At 38.9% G+C, this 22976-nt stretch overlaps 1 protein-coding gene across 3 annotated transcripts in view; it reads left to right on the top strand.

The window, feature by feature from the left end:
* Nucleotides 1–22976, top strand: part of Sepsecs (Sep (O-phosphoserine) tRNA:Sec (selenocysteine) tRNA synthase) — a 36421-nt gene that overhangs the window by 2391 nt on the left and 11054 nt on the right. For all 3 annotated transcript variants that reach the window (XM_003467397.5, XM_063240657.1, XM_023564067.2), the window contains exons 3-8: nucleotides 1440–1558; nucleotides 2017–2175; nucleotides 3118–3271; nucleotides 6936–7038; nucleotides 13087–13216; nucleotides 13365–13456. In XM_003467397.5, the coding sequence (XP_003467445.1) occupies nucleotides 1440–1558; nucleotides 2017–2175; nucleotides 3118–3271; nucleotides 6936–7038; nucleotides 13087–13216; nucleotides 13365–13456 (757 nt within the window). The remainder of the gene's footprint in view (nucleotides 1–1439; nucleotides 1559–2016; nucleotides 2176–3117; nucleotides 3272–6935; nucleotides 7039–13086; nucleotides 13217–13364; nucleotides 13457–22976) is intronic.

The following is a 22976-nucleotide window of genomic DNA, read 5'->3' as shown; positions in this document are numbered from 1 at the left end:
TACAGGGTTTCGTTATGCAGTTCAGGCTGGCCTTGAACTCACTTTGTAGCACAGGCTGGCCTCAGACTGGCAGCAGTCCTCCTGCCTCAGCCCCCCAAGTGATGAGATTACAGGCATGCGCCATACCCAGCGTTCATTAATTTTCATGAGGTGTATATTAGTACATTTTTAAAACATCAGTTCAACCCCCTGGGAATATAGCACACTGCTATGGGCAGGAGAAAAGGGTACAGTCTTAACGTCCATACTCTAGTGTTCTACTGTTGTATATAGCAAACCTCCTCAAAACTTAATGGCTTAAAAATGTTTTATGAAGTATGATTGAAAAATATGTTGGATGTATTATAGTAGAACACAGATTGCCATTAATTCCCCTCAGAATCCTCCCCTTTGCTTCAAATTCATTTAGTCCATTGTTCTGCCACTGAGTGGTCCTGGAAGTCCTCTTGCATAAGTGTCTGGTTGTGCTGTCATGGCTGTCTCAGGGTCCTGAATTAATTGAAAACATTTACCTCTTTCATGGCCATTTTGATTTTGGGCAAGAAATCACATGGTGCCAGACGGAGTGAATAAGGTAAAGACACACCGTAATATTGTTTACAAGCCTGCCGTTCTGTTGGGTTCTGCTCAGCAGCAATTTTCACTGTTTTTTTTTTTTTTATGCATTACTATGTAAAGACACTCACAAAAAAGGACTTCCTGAACAGCTTCAGAAAGAGGCAAAAATGGTGGAGTAAGTGTGTTCAAAGCAGAAGGGAATATTTTGAGGGCAGCTAGTGGTGATGTGTTTTTTACTCTATAATAAGTTTTAAAACTTTGAGCATTCCGTATTTCCGTTGCAGCTGGTGTTACTATTTTGCATAGTTCTGTGTGTTAACTGGGCCCAGCAGGGTGTTTTGTTTTGGGTTTCTGGTGCAGTTGTGGTGAGTTTAGTTACGTGAAAGTTCAAGTGAGCATCTTATACAAGATGACCAGCTAACATGCCCAGGAGCTTAGATGGATGGCCTTGCACTTTTTAGCATGACAGCTGGATTTTGAGATAAGGGTCTCAGAAGCAAGCTTTTCAAGAGGACTTGTGAAAACTTTGGGGCTTCTTAGGCCCTAGCTAAGACAATCACTTTGTTAGATTCTTCTTAGCCAAGCAAGTCTCTAAGGCCAGCCCAGATTCAAGTAGAGGTGGCATTAGACTGCAGTTTTGGGTGTGGGCATAGAGAAAAAAAGGAGTTAAAGGTTGCTATCTGTGGACCACAGCATAATTAATGATGCCATTTCAATTTAAATAGGATATTTCCACATTATTAATAGTTTATGAAGTATATATACAACAGCCAAATAACATCTTTGGTGTTATTTTGGTAATTGTATTTGTATAGTGTATGTTTGATCAATCACTTACAGTCCTGAATGTTTTCACCAGCTTTGGCTCTTATTTTGCTTAGGCTCATTCATGGAATTGGACGATCTGGTGATATTTCTGCTGTGCAACCAAAAGCTGCAGGCTCTAGCCTTTTGAACAAAATTACCAATTCTTTGGTTCTGGACATCTTAAAGTTGGCTGGTATGTTCCATTTTAATCATAATACATAAGATTTGGTGACCATATAGCACATCTTTGCCTAATTGCTTTTGTTTGTGTTTTTTTGAGACAGGATCTTGCTATGTAGTCCAGGCTGGGCTTGAACGTGTAGTAGTCCTCAGCCTCCCAAGTAGTGGAACTATAGGCATGCACTATCATGCCAGGCTTTAATTTCTTTTATTAATGCTTCTTTCTAAAAAGATGAGTGGCTTTTTTAAAGGACACGTATAGCAGATATTTCAGAATAATTAGAGCAAAACAGGATATTGTAAAATGAATACATATAAGCCATAAGCCCAGAGGATAAATCTGACAGAGGTTCTTAAAAATGAGTACAGAAAAAGAAATTCTTGGGCTGTAACTATTTGATAAAACCTTTTATTATTTCTTCAAGAATGTTGTTTTTTTAAATGAGATTACTAATTTATGTTTTCTTATAGGTGTTCCTACAGTGGCCAATTGCTTTGTGGTTCCTATGGCAACTGGTATGAGTCTAACCCTGTGTTTTTTAACGTTACGACACAAAAGACCAAAAGCAAAGTATATCATATGGCCACGAATAGACCAGAAGTCCTGCTTTAAATCCATGATCACTGCAGGTAAAAGAAGATAAGTAGCACAGATAGTGTTTTCAATATCCCAGTATGAGAAGATTCGAGTATTTTCTTACAGAGATAACTAAATGTGCTTCATATTCCTTCTTTAAAAAAATTATGGCAAATCACACATGATATAAAATTTGGTATATATATTGCTTTATCCAACTTTTTTTGTTTTGTTTTTTGTTTTTTTTTTTTTATCTCACTATGTAGTGCAGGCTGGCCTTGAACTCACTTATGTAGTTCAGGCTGGTTAGAACTCAGTGATTTTTCTGCCTCAGTCTCCCCAATACTGGGATTATAGGCATACACCCCCATGCCTGACTGTCTGACTTTTAAGTTTATAGATATCTAAATATTTATTTTTAAAGGTTGCATGATGAGCATGTGTGGGGGGAATCTTTAACTATGCTGGTTAAGTATATTACTTCAATTGAAGACCAGTGTGATCCTCATGCTGCTGAAATTAAAGTTTTCTTTAGAGGTAAAACATTAAGTTCTTGACTGTGATTTAGTATTTGAATTATATTATTGTTTATGTTCATCTCTGAAATAAAGCAAACTCTAGGATAAACCTGAAATATTGCCAGAGAATGAGCAAGCTTAATTGAACAGGACTCAGCATCCTTTTTTATTATCAATGTCTATATTATTTCCCTAGATACCTGTTTAATTTTTGTTTTCCTTACTTTCCAGAATTTTTTTTTTTTTGTATCACAGTGTTAAAAAGAGCTGTGATCTGAATCTTCATGTGGTCCTTCACATTGCCTTGGCTGCCTTGACCAAGGCGAGTACACTGAGCTGGGTCTTTATTACTAGAGAAAGGCTCACCCAAACAAATACCTAAAGTTGTTATGTGGAACAGCACTGCTTCCTAGAATTGTCTGATTTTCCCTTATTTGAGTCCACATTGAGATTTTGTTTCCGGGTTGGCTTGGCTAGGTTTCGAGCCTGTGGTGATAGAAAATGTTTTAGAAGGGGACGAGCTGCGCACCGACCTGCAGGCTGTGGAGGCCAGGATCCGGGAGCTGGGGCCTGACTCGGTTCTGTGTGTTCATTCTACTACCTCCTGTTTCGCTCCGCGAGTGCCTGATAAGTAAGTGGTTTGCACATAGTGACTTGCAGTGTTCATCAGCCTGTTAAGTAAAATGTGATACGCTAGTTCTCAGATATGCTTCCATAACATTTGGTAGTAAATAGTGACTGCACTGCCCTAAAGGCATAGCCTGACCTTGTGGGTAGCTTAGTGGGAGAATATTTGGTGTAGAAGGAGAAATCACTGCCGGGCAGGCGGAGGTCGCATTACAGCTGGAGAGAGGCAGTCTGTTTCCTTGCTCCTACTCTCTTTCCTGTTTCTGAGCATCTTTTCTGATTAATGGAAATTTCTTTCTCAGTTAAATGCTGGACCTACTTGTTTCATTGATACTCTCTTCACTGACTTTTTATATGTAGGAACTATCAGTATTGGTAGGTTTTAAATAGAAACCTGGGCTGGGAATATAGCTCATTGGCATAAGTGCCTGCCTGGCAACTGTGAGACTGTGAGTTCAATTCCTGGTACCAAAAAAAGAAGAAATATGATCTCTAAACAGAAACCTTCAGGGTTATTTACTTTCCTTTGAATTTCATTTAATTATACAGTTAATTAAGATGTTTACTCAGAGGTTTTTTGCATTTTGAAGATAATAAATATTTAAGAAAATAAAAGTAAAAGAAGGAAAAATGCAAATGAGAGCTACCGATTTGTATTCTGAAAATATAATAGGGCCCAAGTCTTATTAATACCAATTTTTGTGTTTGATAGAAACCCTGATTTTAACATTTTGAATGGAAGTGCTAAGAATTTGTAAGAACTGTATTAGCTTTATATGTTCCTTATATCAATTATGCTTTGATTTTCATAGAATCATATTGTTTGTCAGTAATGAATCCATATAAGCATTTTTATAGGCAGATTTAAAAAGACAATTTAGGCTGGGGATTTATCTCAGCGGCATAAGTGCCTGCCTTACAAGCAGGCAGTCATGAGTTCAATCCCCGGTACCGATAAAAAAGAAAAAGACAAAAAAAAAAAATTTAAAAATCATGCTCTTGAAAATTTACTTTGCTACTTTTGTGAGCCTATAAATTCTGCTTTAAGATTTTATTTCTTATATTTTATTTCATTATTAACCAATCATTTATAATTTGTATTTTTCTTTGATGATTTTGAGATATAAAAAAATTTTAATACACTAGAAATAAAAAACATTTCCAGTAACAACACATGGGTATTTGTATTAGTTGGATTATTTATTCTTAGAAAAGTTTGTTTCATTATGAATAATTTTTTCAGTGTCTGTAGTACGTTTGGTATAGCATTAAGTATTTTGCATGTACTGTCTCCATTAAAAATTAAACAGGCCTTTCCCCCCCCCTTTTTGTTTTGAGATAGGCTGTCCCTGTGGAGTCACTTGAACTCACCATTAAGCCTTGGCTGGTCTCAAACTGACATCCTTTTGCTTCAGCCTCCTGACCCAGGGAGTCCAGGCATGTGCTACTACATGTAGCCCAAACAGGGTTTTTGTAGTCAGTAGAATTCTCATTTTCACTTTCTAGAAGTGCTAGATATTGAATGCTTCTGATAAGAATAAAGTTTAGGAAACTAGTAATGCACCATGAGTAATGTTTTAGTTTCTGACTTTACAATTTAAAAACTACATTTGTTTTCTTTGCATCAATGTAATTCCTTCATAATCTTTATTTTAATGAATATAGTGCCTATTTTGTCTTTGTTAGTTAGTTGTACTCTAGAGAGTGTTATAGGGGAAATCTACTTAAATGGAAAGGGGTTGGTCATTTTTTCCTAAATGATACACACCTTAAACTGGCATCTAAATTAGAACATAATTTGATTCACATGGAAAATATTTTTTCTTCATATGCTTTGTTTTTAAATTATCTTTTAAAACATCCTATTAACAGAGTTAGTCATTCAAATTATTTAAAACTATTTAAGTGATTTTTAAAAAATAAACTGTAGTATTATTATACCCTATTTTTTTAAAGTAGTTCTGTTTTAAAGGACAGTGTCATTAGATCACACACAGGTGAAAGTGCCTTTTATCTTAGGAAGAAAATCTGTATGTGTATCCCAGAAGGTTAATTTTGCTACAGACATCATTTGATTACTGACAAAAGCAATTTCTGTATTGATTTGTAAGGCTGAATGATAAAACAAGTTTTTAAATTCATAAAACTTCAAGGAAATGAATTGAAAACTTGTGACAGATGAACACAATAATCTCATTCCAATTTATAGTTTGAAAAAATATTAATTCACATCTAAAAATAAACTATATCTTGCATAATTTGGCAGTAAAACCATAATGTATATTTGAAATACATCTTTTGAATTTTTAATCATATAAAAATGATTTCCTTCCAGATTTTATATTATAAGGAGAACTTTTAAGAAGTTATTAAATCATTGGATTTAGTTTTAGTTTCATAGTGTGAAGATGTTTCTACTACTGCCGGTCTCAATCATAAGGAGTATTTTGTTTTGTGAAAGAACCTTTTTTACATATTATGTTGTAATTGAGATTTATTACCTTACTTTGCATAAAGTTAAGGCTCATACAGTTTTAATATAAGAGGTGTAAAATGAAGAAATAATAGTGAATAAGCATAGACTTAAAACCAGCTATTTAAGATTCTTTAGTATCTAGGTTGTTGCAAAATGTGTTGATACTGAACCATTTTAATGTTCTGTATTTTTAGTACATTAAAGTTTATTTATAAATGCATTTTTAAAATTTCATGACGTGGTTAATGTTAGATTTAAGATTTCCAGATATACTATTGTTTTGAAGCTAGCTTCAGTATGGGAAGCAAGCAAAGTGTCTGAAAGTCCCAATCAGACACACAAGTTTAAATATCTCACTGTTTCTCTTGTGTGAGAAACCCAAAGGGTAAGTAAGGAGCAAAATGGAGGTGAGATGTCAGGAAGCAGAAAGAACAGGTTCAAATGGGAAGGGGGACAAGGGATGGAGGGGGGGAAAGGGGGAAGGCAAGGAGGGGAAAGGTGATTAAGAAAAATGGAAGGGAAAAATCGAAACAAAGCTTTTGTAAATGGGCAGAGCAAAAAGGATTGAAGGGAGGAGAGGGGAGTGGGGAAAAAGGAAGAATTAAGGCATTATATCCTGTAATCCCAGCATTTGGGAGACTGAGGCAGGAGAATCATTCTAAGTTCCAGAAGAGCCTGGGCTACAAAGTGAGATCAAGGCCAGCCTGCACTGCATAGTGAGACCCTATCTTAAAAAGACAAGGAAAAAAATAATAAAAAGACATACTATGTGCAGGTACAAATTTCCCATGATGGATGTGCTCATTATATATGGCAAATATGTACTGATAAAAGTGTTCTTAAAAATTAATTCAGCCCCCCCCTCCAAGAGCATCCTATCTTGTGAAGGGTCATTATAAATAATTTCCTTTTGGCTTTGTAAATAAGTTTTGAAATAATTTATTGTGGACATCTTTATAAATAAAAATGTGTTTTTCATTTATTGGTAACCTTAATTTATAAGCTTTTTGGGTTTTCCTTCAGTGCTTATTATGTATTTCCAAGCCGATGAATTATATGCTAACATCCTACAGAAGAAATTTTAACTCACCAATACTTTACGGTTGACTCTTACATTTTTTAAAAACAGATCTCATGTAATATACAATGCAGAGGGTTAATGTATCTTTCTGTTGAACATCTATGTTTATAGACTAGAAGAACTGGCTGTGATTTGTGCTAATTATGGCATTCCACATGTAGTCAACAATGCTTACGGAGTACAGTCTTCAAAGTGCATGCACCTCATTCAGCAGGTAAGTTTAAAAAGCTATGTCAGAAAAAGATTTTGGCATATTTTGAGATTATTTTTCTCACAATCTAATGTGGTAGGAAGAGTTATCCAGCAGTTTCCATTTCAGGGAGTGTTAGAAACTTATATCCAATATTCTCTCAGTGTGAGTCATTAATGATTCCTTGAAATTATGGACATAGTTGGATAATAGCTTTGGTAGACCAGAATCAACAAAGTAATATTTCAGTGGGGTTTTTAATTTTCTAAGACTGTTTCATTAGCAAGATCTTTACTTTTCTAATATATTGGATTATAGTATCTTTATATTGATTATTCTGCATTTAAGAAATTACTTTATCTTATCCTAAAGAGGAAAGGAATTTATAAACATTCTAACATAGGGCTCTGGAGGTGCCAGGCTTTTTTGTGCACTGTTTGGTTTCTAGCATAAGTATCAGCTAGGTCCTGGTCATCTCTTCTAGGTTCTAATTTTGAAAACTTGCCCGTGTTTTCTGTTCCTGTGAGAATGAGTCAGAGCCATGGCCTTCTGGGCATGGCGTGTGGCACTCTCGGCTGCTTCTCTGGGTTCCTTTTCTGCCGTGTGATCTGCTTCTTGCCAGCCTCCCCGGCTGCCTTTCTTGCCTCCATCACCGCGGCTGTGCCAAGGGCGGGCCTTGGCACCTGGCCCTGGTGCCGTTGCTTGTTGTTCTCGCTGGTTTGCCTGGTGGCATGCAGCATGGCTTTCCCCTCACTGAACCTTCCCAGATGCTCTGTCTAGGATAACACTCCCTGCTTGTTGTGAGTCTTTTCTTTCATTTCCTGTTTTACTATATTGGATCTGGATTTTCCACGTTATGACATTTCGGAAATTGGTCTCTGTACAGTATTACTTGGCAGTGTTTTTCTGGAAATAAAGGTGTTTCTTAATGTTGATGGCTCCTTGCTTTTTATCTGTGTAGTACCTAAGTTATTGACGGTAGGTAGAGTTAAGGTTCTGTTAGAGCTAGGACACTTTGTCTGTCAGCTCTCAATACTTAGTTCAGTACCTAATCATAATTGACATTCAGTAACTGGTTACTGAATGAAACGAGTAAGTAAGTGTATTTATCTGTGTATGATGTAGACATTGTGTACACAGTAATGTTAATACATTCAGTTTGGACATATGTGATTTATGTTATGTGGACATAAGTTATTCAGAGATTATCTGTGAATATTGTGAAGCTTACAGATCCTATCTGGTAAGGGTTGTTTTTATCATTTTGCACATAATAGTTTCATCTTTGATATGTGTGGTTTAATAATGGTAACAGCGGAATGACTTAATTTTACCACTAGAGTCTACCAAATTTGTATGGGAGCAAAGGAAGGGTGTACAGTTTTATACTGGAAATCTTGCAAAACATTTTATTTCAATTTTTTTGTTTCTCTCTTCACTTTACTCTTCTTTAAGTTTTAGTAATCATAGTTCTTTTGAAATGCAAGCATGTCAGCATTACTAAAAGTTAAGAAAAACAAAGGTGTAGATTACCGCCATCTTAGTCTATCAGATGCCTTTAGTGACTTACATAGCCACATTTTTCTCTTTTTAACACATTCCCACTGGCTTAAACAGCCAGTGGTACATGTAAGACATGCTTGAGCCACTGGTGATGCAAATGGATCTAGTCATTTGTCAGCCTTTTTACTAATAAAATTAATAAAAAGTGGCTTGATGGGACAGTCATACATGTACTGCCAGTGGCTCAAATCACTCAGCAATAAAACATGCAAATTGCAGAATGTGTTAAATGCATGCATTATTTCTATATAGTTATAGTCACTCTATATAGTTAGCATTAGATATTTTAAACTCTGCTTGCTTATAATGTCTTCAAAATGACCATTTTAATATTCCTCAACATTTACTGAGTTGTCATCTAACCTAGAAAGGCCCAGTGTTGCCGCCCATGACATACTTTGGATTCTTTGGTGGGGTGCCTACACAAGGGGATGTTCTTAAGAGAGGTGAAGACCGAAGCAAATGAGCTCCAGCGTGTGCTTTGAAAGGTGCCATTGGCATTGTGAGCACTAGTGTCCCACTTCCGCACCACTGCTCCGTGTGCACGGGGTCACTAACATTTTAACTGCAAAAAGAAAACCATTAGATGGTGAATGAATTGTTAAATGCCCATTTGCTGCGTGTATTGTATTACCTTCTAAAGTTGGTATGTCTTAAAGAAGAAAAAAGCAGTATAAAATAATTGTCTTCCTCACGCTGGCCTTCATGAAAAGAAGTTGTAGCATGGTTGCATTAAACCAAATAAATACACTGGCCTTGTTGAGTGCTGCTTGCCATTTTCTAAGTAATTAAAGTTACCTTCACTTATGCTGTAGTTCTCACTGGTAATAAGTAGCATTTACCGAATAGCCCCTATGTATGGTAGAATTCTGTCAAACTTTCAAAATTTCTTAATCCTAGTAATTTAAATTATACTTTTTATTGTTCTCATTCTACACATGAAGAAACGAACTCAATGGAACTAAGTGACTTGCTCAAGTTTCTGTAGCCACACGGTAGCCCTTCTAGCTCAGTGTGACTGAGTCCCATGTTTTCTTTAAAAACAAGTATTAAAACTGCAAGGTTTTTGTTGAGAAAACTGTACAGCAATAATCAGGCAATCAGTGGAGAAAGAACTGCAACTAAATGTTCCAGAATGAAAAAAGTTTTTTAGGGAATGCCCCCAAATGATTTAAATGATTTAAATGATAGGGTGTTCAGTCTTGGGAATGTTCCTGTTTGTGTTTACTAATACAGCTAATTTGGGAGATTCATGGAATACGGGCAGTAGATTAATGGAGAGGGAGGCAGCAGAGTTATAAAGATACGGACGTGGGGTTTATTAGTCAGAATGGATGGTAAAGCTCCAAAAGTACTTATTGAGAATTTGAGAAAAGTTAGTGTTAATAGTACTTATTTGTATTCCTAATTGTCATTCAGCGAATATTGCTGGATTCCCACTGGTGTCTGATAGTAGGATATGTGCCTGGCATGCTGCTATGAATACATCTCAGTCCTTCCCTTACAGCAGACCGTGAGTAGTAAATATGGGAGGTCTTTCCATGGACATTGGTATTCAGGAAAAAGATGTGTTAGATTAGGTAGTGTAATACGGGAAAGCCTCTTCAAAAAGTAACCCATAGCAGATTTCTGAATGATGTGAAGCAGTGAGCTGAACAGTTCCCTAGAGAGCAAGGTTCCAGACAGTAGACAACAGCAAGCGCAAAGGCTAAGGCAGGAGTGTGTGAAAAATAGCAGCGAGCCAGGATGGCTGGGCCCTGATGAATGGGGGAGCGGTGGCCGGGAGATGTGAGGTGTGTAGGGATCTGGGAGCGACAGAGTGACCTGCAGTCTGTGGGGAGTAGTATGTGGATGGCAGGAGTGGAAGCTGTTGGAACAGCCGTGTCAAATATATTGGTGGCAGGGCCAGGGTGGGAGCTGCACAGGTGCTAAATATGATTCAATTCAGATACATTTTTAAGAGTGGATTTCAGTGTATGCTGGTAAATTACAGGTAGGGTATGAGAAAAGGAGAATTGAGACACTCTAAAGCTTTTAGCTCGAGCACCTAGAAGAGATGAAATGCCATAGGCATACTTTATCTTTTAAACATGGCCACTTTATCTAGATGCTGATCCCTTCTGTGTCACTGATTGCTTGGGTAATTTTCAGCAAGGTACTTTAACTGCCTGGGTTTGAATTCTGTCTGATCTTGAGTAGGTGACATTAATTTCACTATGACTTTATTTTGTCATCTGTAAATTCGGTATTATGGTAACATTTACTTCATATCATTATTGTGAAGATTAAATGTGTTTTGGATATAAAATGCTTAAAACAGTGCCTAGTACATGACAAGTACTCAGTAAATTCTGGCAGTAGTTATATGAACAATTACAGTGATACCGCGGTTCATAAACACTTGGATTTGCAGACCTTTGCTTTGCAAACAGAAGCCTTTGAAAAAGCTTTGTTCTTGTTTGCAAACTCTGCATCAGGTCACAAACACGACTATAGCCATCTTTCCTACACAACCATAAACATGGCTCTTTTCCAAAATCATGGAACAGATTAAGTTCATGAACCAAGGTACCACTGTATTTTATTCACTGCCGCTGGCTCCACAGCCTACAACAGTATCTGGCATGTGACAGATTCTCGTCTGTTTGCTCTGTGAATAAAAGATTAAATGAGGGAACCAATAAAAGACATTCCCTTACTTTTAGACCATGCTCTTGTGCTTCCTATTTCAGTTCTTCCATCCTGATGGTTTTTCCCTCATTGTAGATATTAATATGAGGGATGAGTTCCTTGTACTATTCTTGAGATGGATGTGGCCTGCTAATTCATCATATTCATGTTCATATTCTCCCCAGGCCTTTTTGCTGAGTTACATCCCCAGCCCTTTTTATTTTGAAACAGGGTTTCACTAAGTTGCCCAGATGGGGCTTGAACTTGCAGTCCTCCCGCGTCAACTGCCCAAGTGCTGAGATTACAGGTGCCAGTGGGTGTGCCACCTCTTGAGTACTTGCATATTTTAGTGATGAAAGGGTTCCAGCCAAGTTTGGTGTACTGATTCCTCTCTTACTACTCCGGCTCCCTGTTTAGGCTTGTGTTTCAGCTAGGAAGCCTTAGACAGAACTTAAAAGGCAGCTCTGACCACTGTACCACTTTAGTTTTACATGTGCCATGATTTCTGGTTATTTATTTGTCTTAGGTGGTTTTTTCTGTTTTCTTTTGGAGGGATTTTCTAATCATAGTTCACTAGGAAATAAGGAGAGTAACAGGGAAGGTTAGGATTTAGATAGTCACATGATAGCTTCGGACTAGTCTGGGCCCCTTCCCTGCTTTTGCTGGCACTACCTGTGGCCTGTATCTGGTCTCTCAGATTAGACTGGCTATCTGTGCCTTCCATTCTCCCAGAGATCTGGAGGTAGAAAAAAAGTGTGAAGATGAAGGTCAAATGTGGTTATAATATTAATAGGAATGTAGGTTGTGAATACAGATTGAAAATCTGTGACTGCAGATAAAGAAAAAAGCTATCTTAGTTGAAATTTAGATAGTATCTCTGTTTTTAAGAGGAGAAAATTGAAGCACATTAGCCAGAAGGTCACAGACTTTGTTGGATGGGAACCAGAATTTAGTTATACATTTCCAGTAGGCAGAAGTATTCAGTTTTTCACTAGAGTATTAGATTTTCATTTGAAGTTCATTTGTAATAGAATGAGATCATCTAAGATTATAATATTAGAGAACATGAGGTATGTAGAAACATTGCTTTTGGAATTGCAAAGAATATACAAATAAAATTTTCATTAGTTGATGTTGAAAATAAAATTTTGGTTTTCCCTTTTGTTATCTGAGCAGTAGTTGGAACAGAGCTAGTTGCTTAAAGTGGTCATAAAATAGTAGATTGTGTAAACATCAGAGAGAGAGAGACACTTAAATATCTACATAGCTGTTTGGCAGCTTGGGTGGACGTATTCCATTAGGTCACATTGGCCATGCCGAGCTCACAGAGGGGGTAGAAGGTTGCAGATACGCGGCACGAGACGATTCGTTTGCTTTATGCAGTTTTAGGGTGTAAAGCTCTGTTCCTGTGCAGTTTCCACTGGGGTGGATAAAAAGCCCTGCCTGCCCCACACGGCTGTTGTGAGGACTGATTCATGTGTAAGAGCAGTCGCGAGCTGCGCAGTGCTCTTCTGCTTATGAGGAACACCACTTAAAACTTGGTTTAATGCTTGGAAACATTTTACTGGCACTATTACAATGACAGTAAAAATGGGAGGACTGCTTTTTATTTAATCTGTGCAATGTGTCTATAGTTACTCATTTTTAAAATTATGGTTGTATTTACGTTGTACAATATGATGTTTTGAAACATGAATGTGTTGTGAAATGGTTAAATCACACTAATGTAGCCATCACCCCAAATACTTACTGTTTTTAATTGGTGCTTATTTGTTAATAGCAGTTATTGGCTGTCCTTCTGGCAACTAATATGTAACATTATGTGTTATTTGATTCTAGGGGGCTCGAGTTGGTAGAATAGATGCTTTTGTTCAGAGTTTGGACAAAAATTTTATGGTTCCAGTAGGTGGCGCTATAATCGCTGGCTTTAATGATGCTTTCATTCAGGAAATCAGCAAAATGTATCCAGGTAAGTAAATTGGTTTTTTTGTTTGTTTGCTTCTTTTTTTTCCTCCCAGAAAAAGTACCAAAGACCCATTTGTACGCAGGCAGGTAAATTGCAAATTTCTAGTTTCCTCCACACCCCCTTTATTGACAGTTGTTCTCCCTTGTTTCAGGAAGAGCATCAGCCTCCCCTTCCTTAGATGTCCTTATTACCTTGTTAACACTTGGATCAAATGGCTATAAGAAACTGTTAAAAGAAAGGAAGGTAAGCATTCTGTTTCTTTTATAATAATATTGTAGACTAGAATAGTGCTCCAAAAGACTGTGTTTTGTGCCTATTAGTTTATCACATCGGGAATTAAACTCAGGAACTTCATGTTGAGCTACATTCCTGGGTCTTCTTATTTTTTGTTTTGAGGTAGGGTCTTACTAAGTTGCCAAGTTGACTATATAGGCTCAAACTTGTGACCCTTCTGCCTTAGTTCCTAAGTACTGGGATTAACAAGTATGTGTTACTATACCTGACTTCGGTAGGTGATTTTTGACTAGTTGTTATTTTTGGAGCTCCTGAAAGACAAATATTGTGTGTCTTCTTTTTAGGTTTTGGAAGCCCAAAAGTAAGTTGTGTGGGTATGAGAGGTCAGTCACAGGGAGAAGAATCAGACCAGAAGCTAGTCACCTTCTCAGGCTCACATAATAAATTTCTACTTTGCCGTCATTAGAATTTAAACTCATCAGTTATGTTGGCTATGAAAAGAGTTATGTTTATGTTTAAAAATTAGGCTTTGTCTATACCACTGAAAGCTAACAAGTCATGACAATTCCAAAATTATGACAGATAGTATTGTTAGGTCAGAGTAATATGTTTTATTTACTGCTTGTCTGAGAAAGTTAGAAAATTTTACTTTCTATACTTATTAGCAGTTGTAGACCCTTTGATAGTACTTTAAGTATTTTAAAACATATATGTTCTCTAACAGACTTACGAGGAATACATAATAAAAGTTTAAAAGTTTTGTGCCCTATTCTACCCTAACCATCTTTCTCCTTCTAGTTCAGTCCATGAGCAAGTGGTTGTTTACTTTTTCTCATGAGGACATTTCTCAAGATATATGTGATAAAGGAAGAGGTATTCAATAGTCATTAGGGGGATGTAAATTAAAACCACTGCCTACCTGTTAGAATCGCTAATGTAAAATAAGCCTCACAGTATTGAATGCTGGCGATGATCTCAAGTGAGTAAAACTTAGACCTTGTCAGAAGGAATGCAAAATGGTTCAGCAACTTTGGAACACGCTTGGCTTATTAAGTTAAGCATACACTGACTATATAAATAAGCCGTCCCACTTTTAGCTGTTTACTCAAGAGAAGTGAAAGTTTCTGTCTGATGAAAATCTATACATGAATGTTTATAGTGATCCTGTGCATAATTGCTTAAACCTGGAACCACCCCAGATGTCTTTCATTTGATGAACAGATAGACAAGCTGTGGTATATCTATAGTCAGCAATAAAAAGAAATGCACTATTGACATATGCAACAAAGTAATGGCTCTCAAATACCTTATGATGAGAGAGAAGCCAGACTCAAAAGACTGTGCATTACAGTTTCATTTATTTGCTATCCCAGAGAAGGCAAAAAATAGAGGCCAGAAGATAGATCAGTGTTTCCAAAAACCAGGGATATGGAAGGGAACTTTAGGGACTGATGAAATATATATTACATCTTAACAGTTGAAGTAATTTCATGGCTGCGTGTCAGAATTCATAGAAAATTCATAGACATGGTTGTCTGAAAAGGGGATGCCTAAAATTTTAGTATGTGCATATTATGCCTCAGTAAATGTGACCAGTGTTTTACACAACAAGAAGAAATTAGCAGTTTTGAAAACTCCACAAAGTTAAATCATGGCCATAGGTCATTGTAACCAAAAGGAGCAAACCTTTCAAAGAGTTTTCCCATGTGTCAGATGCGGACTGCATGTGTATGTGGATCAACACATGCCGTTTGTGTTGTTTCCGCTGCTGTTCGTGGGTCTCAGCTGTCTGTGATTTCACCTTGGAAAGTTAGTTGAACTTGCATATTTGATTTCACTGTCTATGAAAGAAATAACTTCTCTCTGATTCAACTTTTTTCTAGAACTCTACCACATTTATTAAAAGAGTTACTTTCAGGGGTTTGGTTATAATCATGGGAATTAACTTGTACTTTTTAGTAATCCAGATTAAGGCACATTGGTAATTTAAAAATCTTTTAAGATGATGGTCTCTTTAGTTTTATGGAGGCTCATAATCCATATCCTCCCTAGTCAGTGTTTGCTTGAAGGTGAAAAGTGTTGTGGAGATAAGAAAAATGAAGGGGTTTGGAGATGATGTGGAATCACTTCGTAAACACAGTGGTTAGGACAAGCCTTGTTGAACTGATAGTTGAAGTGACTTGAAGAAGTCTAAGGGAGTATACAACGTGATGGTAAAGAGCATTTCAGGCAGAAAGCTGGAGAAGGACCTAGGGCAGATGTGTCCACTGTGAGGAACAGCAAGGGGCCCGTATGGCTGGTGCAGGTGGGCAGGGAAAGCTGTGGCATTGAGATCAGCGGGACATGGAGTGGCTGATCATTAGGGCTTCCAGGCCATCGCACAGTCTTTGTCTCAGTGTCCCAGTAAAACAGGGGCCTTTGAAGGATTTGGTTTGCTTCCAGTGCTGGAATTGAACCCAGGGCTTTGCATATACTAGGCAAGCACTCTACCACTGAGCTACCCCCCAACTCTACTGAAGGGTTTCAAATTTAGTAACATGATTGGACATATTTTGAAGGGTCATTTTGGTTGGTCATTTGGGAATAAAGTAAGTTAACAAAGGTAACAACTGGAATACCTCGTAGGAGGCTGTCACAGTAGTCAAGAAGTGAGCTTTAGCTTGGAGCTGGATGTTGGCAGTGGTGATGAGAAATGTTTAGGTTCTATGTCTCTGATTTTAGAAATTAAGCCAATAAAAGTTCCTGATGGCTATGTTGTATAAGAGGAGAGAAGACAAGAATAATGCTGAGGTGTTTTAACCCAATAATTGGAAGGATGAAGAGCCATCAATTATAGAGCCAATCTATGGATTCCAGGGTAACTGCAGGAGTTCAGCAGTGGGTAAAAGTGAACTTGAGGTATCCCTTGACATCAAGATAGAGATATACTAGGCAAGCACTCTATCAGGCAGAGAGTGGATACATGTGTGCATCTAGTCTTAAGACACGGTGTTAGGCTGGAGATGAAATTGTAGGAGTTGGGCAGAGACTAGATTTGATTGCAGAAGAGTGACTCTAAACAGGAAAGGAGCACAAAGACTGACTCTGGGGTGCTATCGTGCTAAGAGTTCTGAGAAATGAAAAGCTCCAGCAAGGGAGACTGAGAAGGAGCGGAAGACCAAGAGTGTGGAGTTTGGGTGCCAAGTGAGGAAGTTTGTTGAGGAGAGGATGGTCCACATCCCCAACAGCACTGATCGATCAAAGAGGGCAGGATTGGTATTTGACCATTAGCTGTAAAAGTTTGTGTGAACTCATTCTCAATGTAGCCTTTCAGTGAACTTGTATTGTCTACATAAATACCTGCATGAGCATACGCATTTATGTACATACACAATATTCCCAATACTGAGCATTACAAGGGTAGACAGTGAATGTCTAAATGTTTAAAAAAATTATTACAATAAAAGACATTGCCACTAATATCCCCTCAAAATAATCCCTCTTGCTTTTAACACACTTATGCCTTCTTTCTTGCTGTTTTCTGAAGCAATTCTGGAAGTCCTTTTTCTTGAAAGTGTCTTTACTAGGGCTGATAACTTGAGTGGATGCTGCTGCCAGCTGCCATTTTAAGGGCACACGGGCTTGATGAAAACAGTACAGTGGGTCCTCGACACTTCGTTGACTCGGTCTGCACCATGCATGTTCTAGCTCTTCCCCAAGTCAGAATGATATGAAAGGTAATATGTGACTAGTTTCAGGACATTGAAGCAGCCACAGCATCACAACTAATCAGACATGCTTGTTCGGTTACATTGCATATGAGGTAATCACTTTTCTAAGCACATTGTCAAGTATTCATTTGGTCCTAAAACATTCCTGTGAGGTTTTGTTGTCATCCTCATTTCCACAGGCAGTAGAGGGGTGGAGAGCTGACGGTGTGGGGCATGGGTTTAAACCTAGGTAATCTGGCCTCTCACCTTCCGTCTTAACCTCTGGACTCCACTACCTTTTTCTTATATAAATAAGTAGTCTAGCCTTGTAGCCATGTAGCTATAACTGAAGACTTAGGTCTACTGATATCTAGAGTAGGTAAAAGCAGTGAATAAATTTAGCTATTCCCATCCGGAAGTTACAGTTATATTTTAGAATATTCTTTGTACAGAATCCTCAGTGCTCCAGGTTGTCCTGGGGGATCAGTCAGTCACAGTGACCTGCCTCCTCTTTTTTTTTCTTTTGTTTTTTGGTTATATTTTTATGGTTATATATGGTTATATGTAGTTTGGTTATATTTCTGTGTCATTCAGGCTGGCCTTGAATTCACTATATAGCCCATGGTGGCCTCAGATTCATAGCAGTTCTGTCTCAGGCCCCTGAGTGCTGTGATTACAGGCGTGCACCCCCAGGCCTGGCTTTTCTCCACTTTCATGGGTGTGGATGTGGTGTGGCTAGCCTAGTTCATAGGTAGGCACGTGGAAGTAAAGTCCTTCCCGTAGGCTTGATGGATCTTTTAGAGACAGAGGCCCTTTGCTTTGAAGATAGTAAGGTGTAATCTTAGGGTGTCAGGTGCCTTATTTCCAGCTGTGAAGGGAGACTTGATGAGAACAGGGAATATTAGAAAGAAAACAGAGCTGAGTACTGGAAACGATCCAGCTGTGCCTGCTCGTAGATGAAACTTGGATGCACCAGTAGACTGCCTCTTCTGTTTTAAACTAGACATCTAACACTGATAATTTGATTCTTCTTACATCCTTATGTTCTTGAACCATTAGGTGCTTTGTAATGTTTCTGACATTTTATGTTTTCTCCCCTGCCATCGCTCCCTAGTTTAGGCCCAAATAGCAGTATGCCTGGATGATTTCAGGGGTTTACTAACTCTTCTCCTGATTCCCATTTGTGGGCTACTTACTTTATCATATCATAAAGTAGCCCATTTGTGGGCTACTGTAATTTATCGTATCGTAGAGTAGCCAGAATAAGATTCTAAAAATACAACAAGGTTATCCTGCTTGGCGTTCCTGTTCTCTACAAGACAAAGTTCAGAATCCTTAGCCCGCTCTTTATCAGCTGATCCCATGTTTCTTCAGCAGTGCTCCTGCTGTTCATGCACTTACTTAGTCAAGTGAACATTTACGCATGGCCCAAATAGAGCTTGGGAGGAATCTAGATAGTAAATAAGCAATTACAAATCTGGTGAGAACTGTGAAAGGAAAAACAGTGTATGAGAACATTCGTCGTAAAATCCTGCTCTGGAAGTTCTAGCTGAAGAAGTGACATCTATTCCTCGAAAGCACAAGTCGGGCCTTCATTCACTGCCTGTCATGCCATCCTTAGAAGCTAGTGTTGACGGCTGGCATTCCAGGAACACTGACGGAGTATTTTAAGCCCAGGCTGGAAGGCCAAGTGCTGTGCCGTCATCAGAGTTCCTGTTCTGGATCACTGTGCACAGTTGGCCTTCTGTTAGGGTAGCGTCAGATTCAGTAGGTCTGGAGTGGGCACAGCCACCTGCGTTTTTAACAGATTTCCCTGATGTGTCTGATATGTACCTGAGTTTGAGAGCCACTGCATTGGCAAGCTCAGGTTACTTGTCCATGAGCAGCAGACACACTTGAAGAGGGATGGCATTTAATAGTGACATGGATGATAGTTTGTGGTGTCTGAACAGACCGCCTCCTGTATCAGTTCTTTTTTTTTTTTTTTAAATTTTTATCTTTTTCTTTTTTATCGGTACTGGGGATCAAACTCACGACTGCCTGCTTGCAAGGCAGATGCTTATGCCACTGAGCTAAATCCCCAGCTCCCTGTATCAGTTCTTGGAAATGTAATTTGTTATCAGTTTACTTTTTATCTTTTTCTTTGCTACTTTTTGTTTTATGTTGAATACCTGACAGGTTTTAGTAAAATTTATTTTAACTAAATAAGTAGAACATATTACCTCTGCCCAGACCATTACATTGTTTTAAGTTAGTCACTTTTAACTGTTTGTTTTATTGGTACATTTTAGGTATACATAATGATAACATTCGTCATAGGGAGCTAGTCATTTTTAAAGTACACTTTATTATGTAGACTAAAACTTTATAAAGATTTCTATATTGTTTTATGTTAAATACAGATGCTATTTAGTATTTGTAGGATTGACCCAGTGGTTAATAGTGTAGTAGGTGTCTTAGGTAGTTGTGTGGTTAATCTTAGTTAGCACATTAAACGGCTAGTCTAAGTGTGTACTTCTTGGAAGTTGCCAGTAAGTGTTGCGAATGAAACTGGGTCATGGATGAGTATGGACTGGTGCCTCTCGGAGTTTGCATTTGTCCCTCTCTGCTTAGTGTCCTTTGCTGGTGTATTGTAGCTGTTCCTGAAATGTTTATAAATGAACTAACAAAGGATACGTGGGGCACATGGTCAAATGTTTTGTTTTACACAGAATAAATGTCTTTCTGGGGAGTTAAAAACCAAGTAACATTTTGATAGGACTTTTAGTATGAATTCTGTATTCTTATAGAGCATCCCTCTGAGGATAGAAGTGAAGACCTGTGGGAAGGAACAAGTGACTGGTGTATATAACAGGTGTGTCCCTCGGGAAGTGCTACTCTTTGCTTACTTTTCTTACCTCAGAATTTTGGAATTAGTGATGTTAAGCGTGTCCTGTCATCTTCTCTGTAGCTTAAGAATTTCTATTGTGTCTTGAGTTTTTGGTCTTTTGCTGTTTAGGGTTTGACTGAACTATTCAGCTGCTTATAGATGGTTTTAGTTCCTGTGCATGTGTACAGTTTGCTTGACGTGAGTGGGCATCTGCCTGCATTGACACTGGCCTGCAGGAATGTGCAGCTTACTAGTGAGCGATCCCGCGGGCAGCGCTTTATTATCATCGCGTGAGTGCAGCGATGGGAGAGATTCTGTGTTCAGTGAATCAGAGGGCTCCGTCTTGAATGTCAGGAGGTAACTCGGTTGGTAACATCTGGAGCCTTGTTCTTTCCGTTACCTGGATCATGCAGCAGAGAGGTGTGCTACCATGTGCCGGCACGTGTCTGTGAGAGTCCTTTTTGTTGCCAGGAATTGAGCCCACGTCTGCCTGTGCGCTGAGCACTTGCCCTACCCCTCAGTTACGTCCTCAGCTCCGCTTGTTTTTTGTTCTTCCGTTGGAGAGATTTTTAGGCTTAAGTACATCGGGAACTAACATTTCTATGAATGCACGCTGTATGCCAGGAAGTGTGCTACTTTCCTTATATTCATTGTTTCATGTGATACTCAGAGCAAGTTTATGAGGTAGCAATTATCCCCATTTTAAAGATGGAAAAAACCCCTGTGACCCAGGGAAGTTAGGTGCTTGCCTGAGTTCTGACCACATATTGGTACCAGGGCCACTGTTGATGCTGAGGTCAGTGTGGCATGAAGGTCTCTGTGCTTCTTGTCCGCTTGGTGCCTGCAGTTGCTCATCCATTGAAATCGATCGCTCTGTGTTGGGCATGTGAGCTGTAAAAATTGTGATTCATCGTATGACCCTCCCTCTCTGTGTAACGGAGGTATTTAAAACCCCAAAGGCTCTCTGAGGTACTAATAGGTTTTATCTAAAATTCTGTATAGAACAGAATATCATAGGAGTAATTTTGAAAGTGTTAAAATTCTCATTTGAGAACCTATCATTGTAAGTAAATAAACTTTGGTGTTCAACAACTTCATTCAGTAGGTAGGTTTTTCTGTTGAAAAATGTGAATGTCTTTCATAAACCATAATTGCATATATGTAGCATAAATATTGTTTCTTTATTGGATTTTTTGCAGAAATAAAGCCTCCTTTGTTTAAATGGACTTGCTTTGAAGCTGTGAAAATTTAATCGTGATAGTTTATTGGTTCAGCTCTGGAGAAGCTGAGGCAAAGCTATTTTGCTCTAGCCAGTGCTATTTATATACCATCACTGAGAGCTCCTTTTTATATTATTGGTGTTATGTGTACTAAAAAAAGGAATGCTAAAGGAAACTTAGGATTTCTTTTTATTCTGTGCCCTTACTCACCACAGTGATATTTTTAGAGGTTATTTCTTCTAGCTATCTCTCTTCAGAAAAGGCTTTATCTTTTTCACAGTACTTCCGAAGCAGACAACAGCTCAGCTTGAAGCCATTGCTTCCTGAGTCTTCCTTTCTGAGGGGTGAAGGGATCAGAGAAAGTGGAACTTGGTGTGTCAGTTGAGTCTCCTTGCTCTTAGCCTCTTCGTGATCAGTGCATCTGCTTCATTGAAGGGAGAAGTGACCCGCGAGTTTAACCAAAGAGGCCTTTTAAGAAGAGGTGTTAAAATGTAAGAGACCTTATTTTTGAGTTTTTCCATGCAGAATGAAATATGTATTAGGTGTTTATCCTCACGTCTGTTTTGCTACCAGAGACCGTTATTCTGCTTAGCTTTCCTTTTGGAATAGTGCTTTGCTCAACAGGGTGGTAGGTAGTCATTTCTTGTTGCAAATATCTGCTGAATTGGACAAGTGCAGAAGGGAATGATGGCAGGACGGCTGCTCCAGCAGCTAGAATTTGTGAGCTGAAGCTTGGGGTCAAACTAAGTTCTAAAAGAGCAGGACACACACCTGGAGTGTGCTTTACAGAGTTGGGTCGGTGGATTTGGAGCCATTTTGAGCTGAATCTCTTGAGATCATCAAATTTGAGGCCTGGCATGAGCATGTTTGCCTCTGAGGCAAGGACTGCTGATGTGCTTGGACCCTGTGTGCTGGCCACAGTCACGGATAGCAGTCCTTTGCATTTAGTAGTTTTCCTTAAATATGGACGCGACTCTGTGAATATGTAAGTATGGTACCTGTTGTAGTCAGGGGTTGTACACAGAGAACAATTCAGGTCAGGACATGGAGTTTATAATATTTTTATAATGGTCACCGGAAGTTAACACAGGAGAATGCAGGAAATCTATCCGCAACACCAACGACATAGATTATTTAGTCAAGAGTCTAAACCCCATGGCAATGTCCACATGAGTCCAGATAAAAACCCAGAGCTCAGGACAGCGCCTCCATGAGTCCAACTGGAAGTCCAGAGCTCACAAGAAGGACTCACGCCAGTCTCTTTTACGGATCCGTGCAGGGAAGACCCAAGGGTCAGTGGTGGAAACCAGAAAGTCCATGCCAGCAGGCTGAAGGAGCTGTGCTAGTGGGATGAGGGTTCTACACTGGAGCCGAGAAGTCACACTCACAACAAAGAGCGGGGCTGTCCTGAAAGGAACCACAGCTGTCCTCAGCGACATGGAGGCCTCGAGCTCCTCCGACGACAAGCACAGTCGGGTACCTGCCAGGAAGCAGTGTGACAAATTCACCCTGGAGACCAGGCAGCACATGTCTTCCCCTCTGGAGCCAGGAAGCAATGCTCGATGTGAAGACCAAAGCTTCTCCAGGAGAACCAACAGCTCAGACAGCAACTCGTAGGAGAACCCACAATGCCTCCGTAACGCCTCAATCCCTCTCTACACCTCCCTTCTTCTCCACCTATTTATCCTGGCAACCCTCCTCAGGTGGAGGATCTTCGCTCAATGCATGCTGATGTAATCCAGCTGGCGTTA

This window comes from Cavia porcellus, unplaced genomic scaffold (genome assembly GCF_034190915.1).
Source record: "Cavia porcellus strain 051 isolate PalLab524CR breed Dunkin Hartley unplaced genomic scaffold, mCavPor4.1 scaffold_30, whole genome shotgun sequence".
Classification (NCBI taxonomy): Eukaryota; Metazoa; Chordata; class Mammalia; order Rodentia; family Caviidae; genus Cavia; species Cavia porcellus.
The sequence above is the reverse complement of the archived record's forward strand: the minus strand, read 5'-3'. Positions and strand labels throughout refer to the sequence as shown.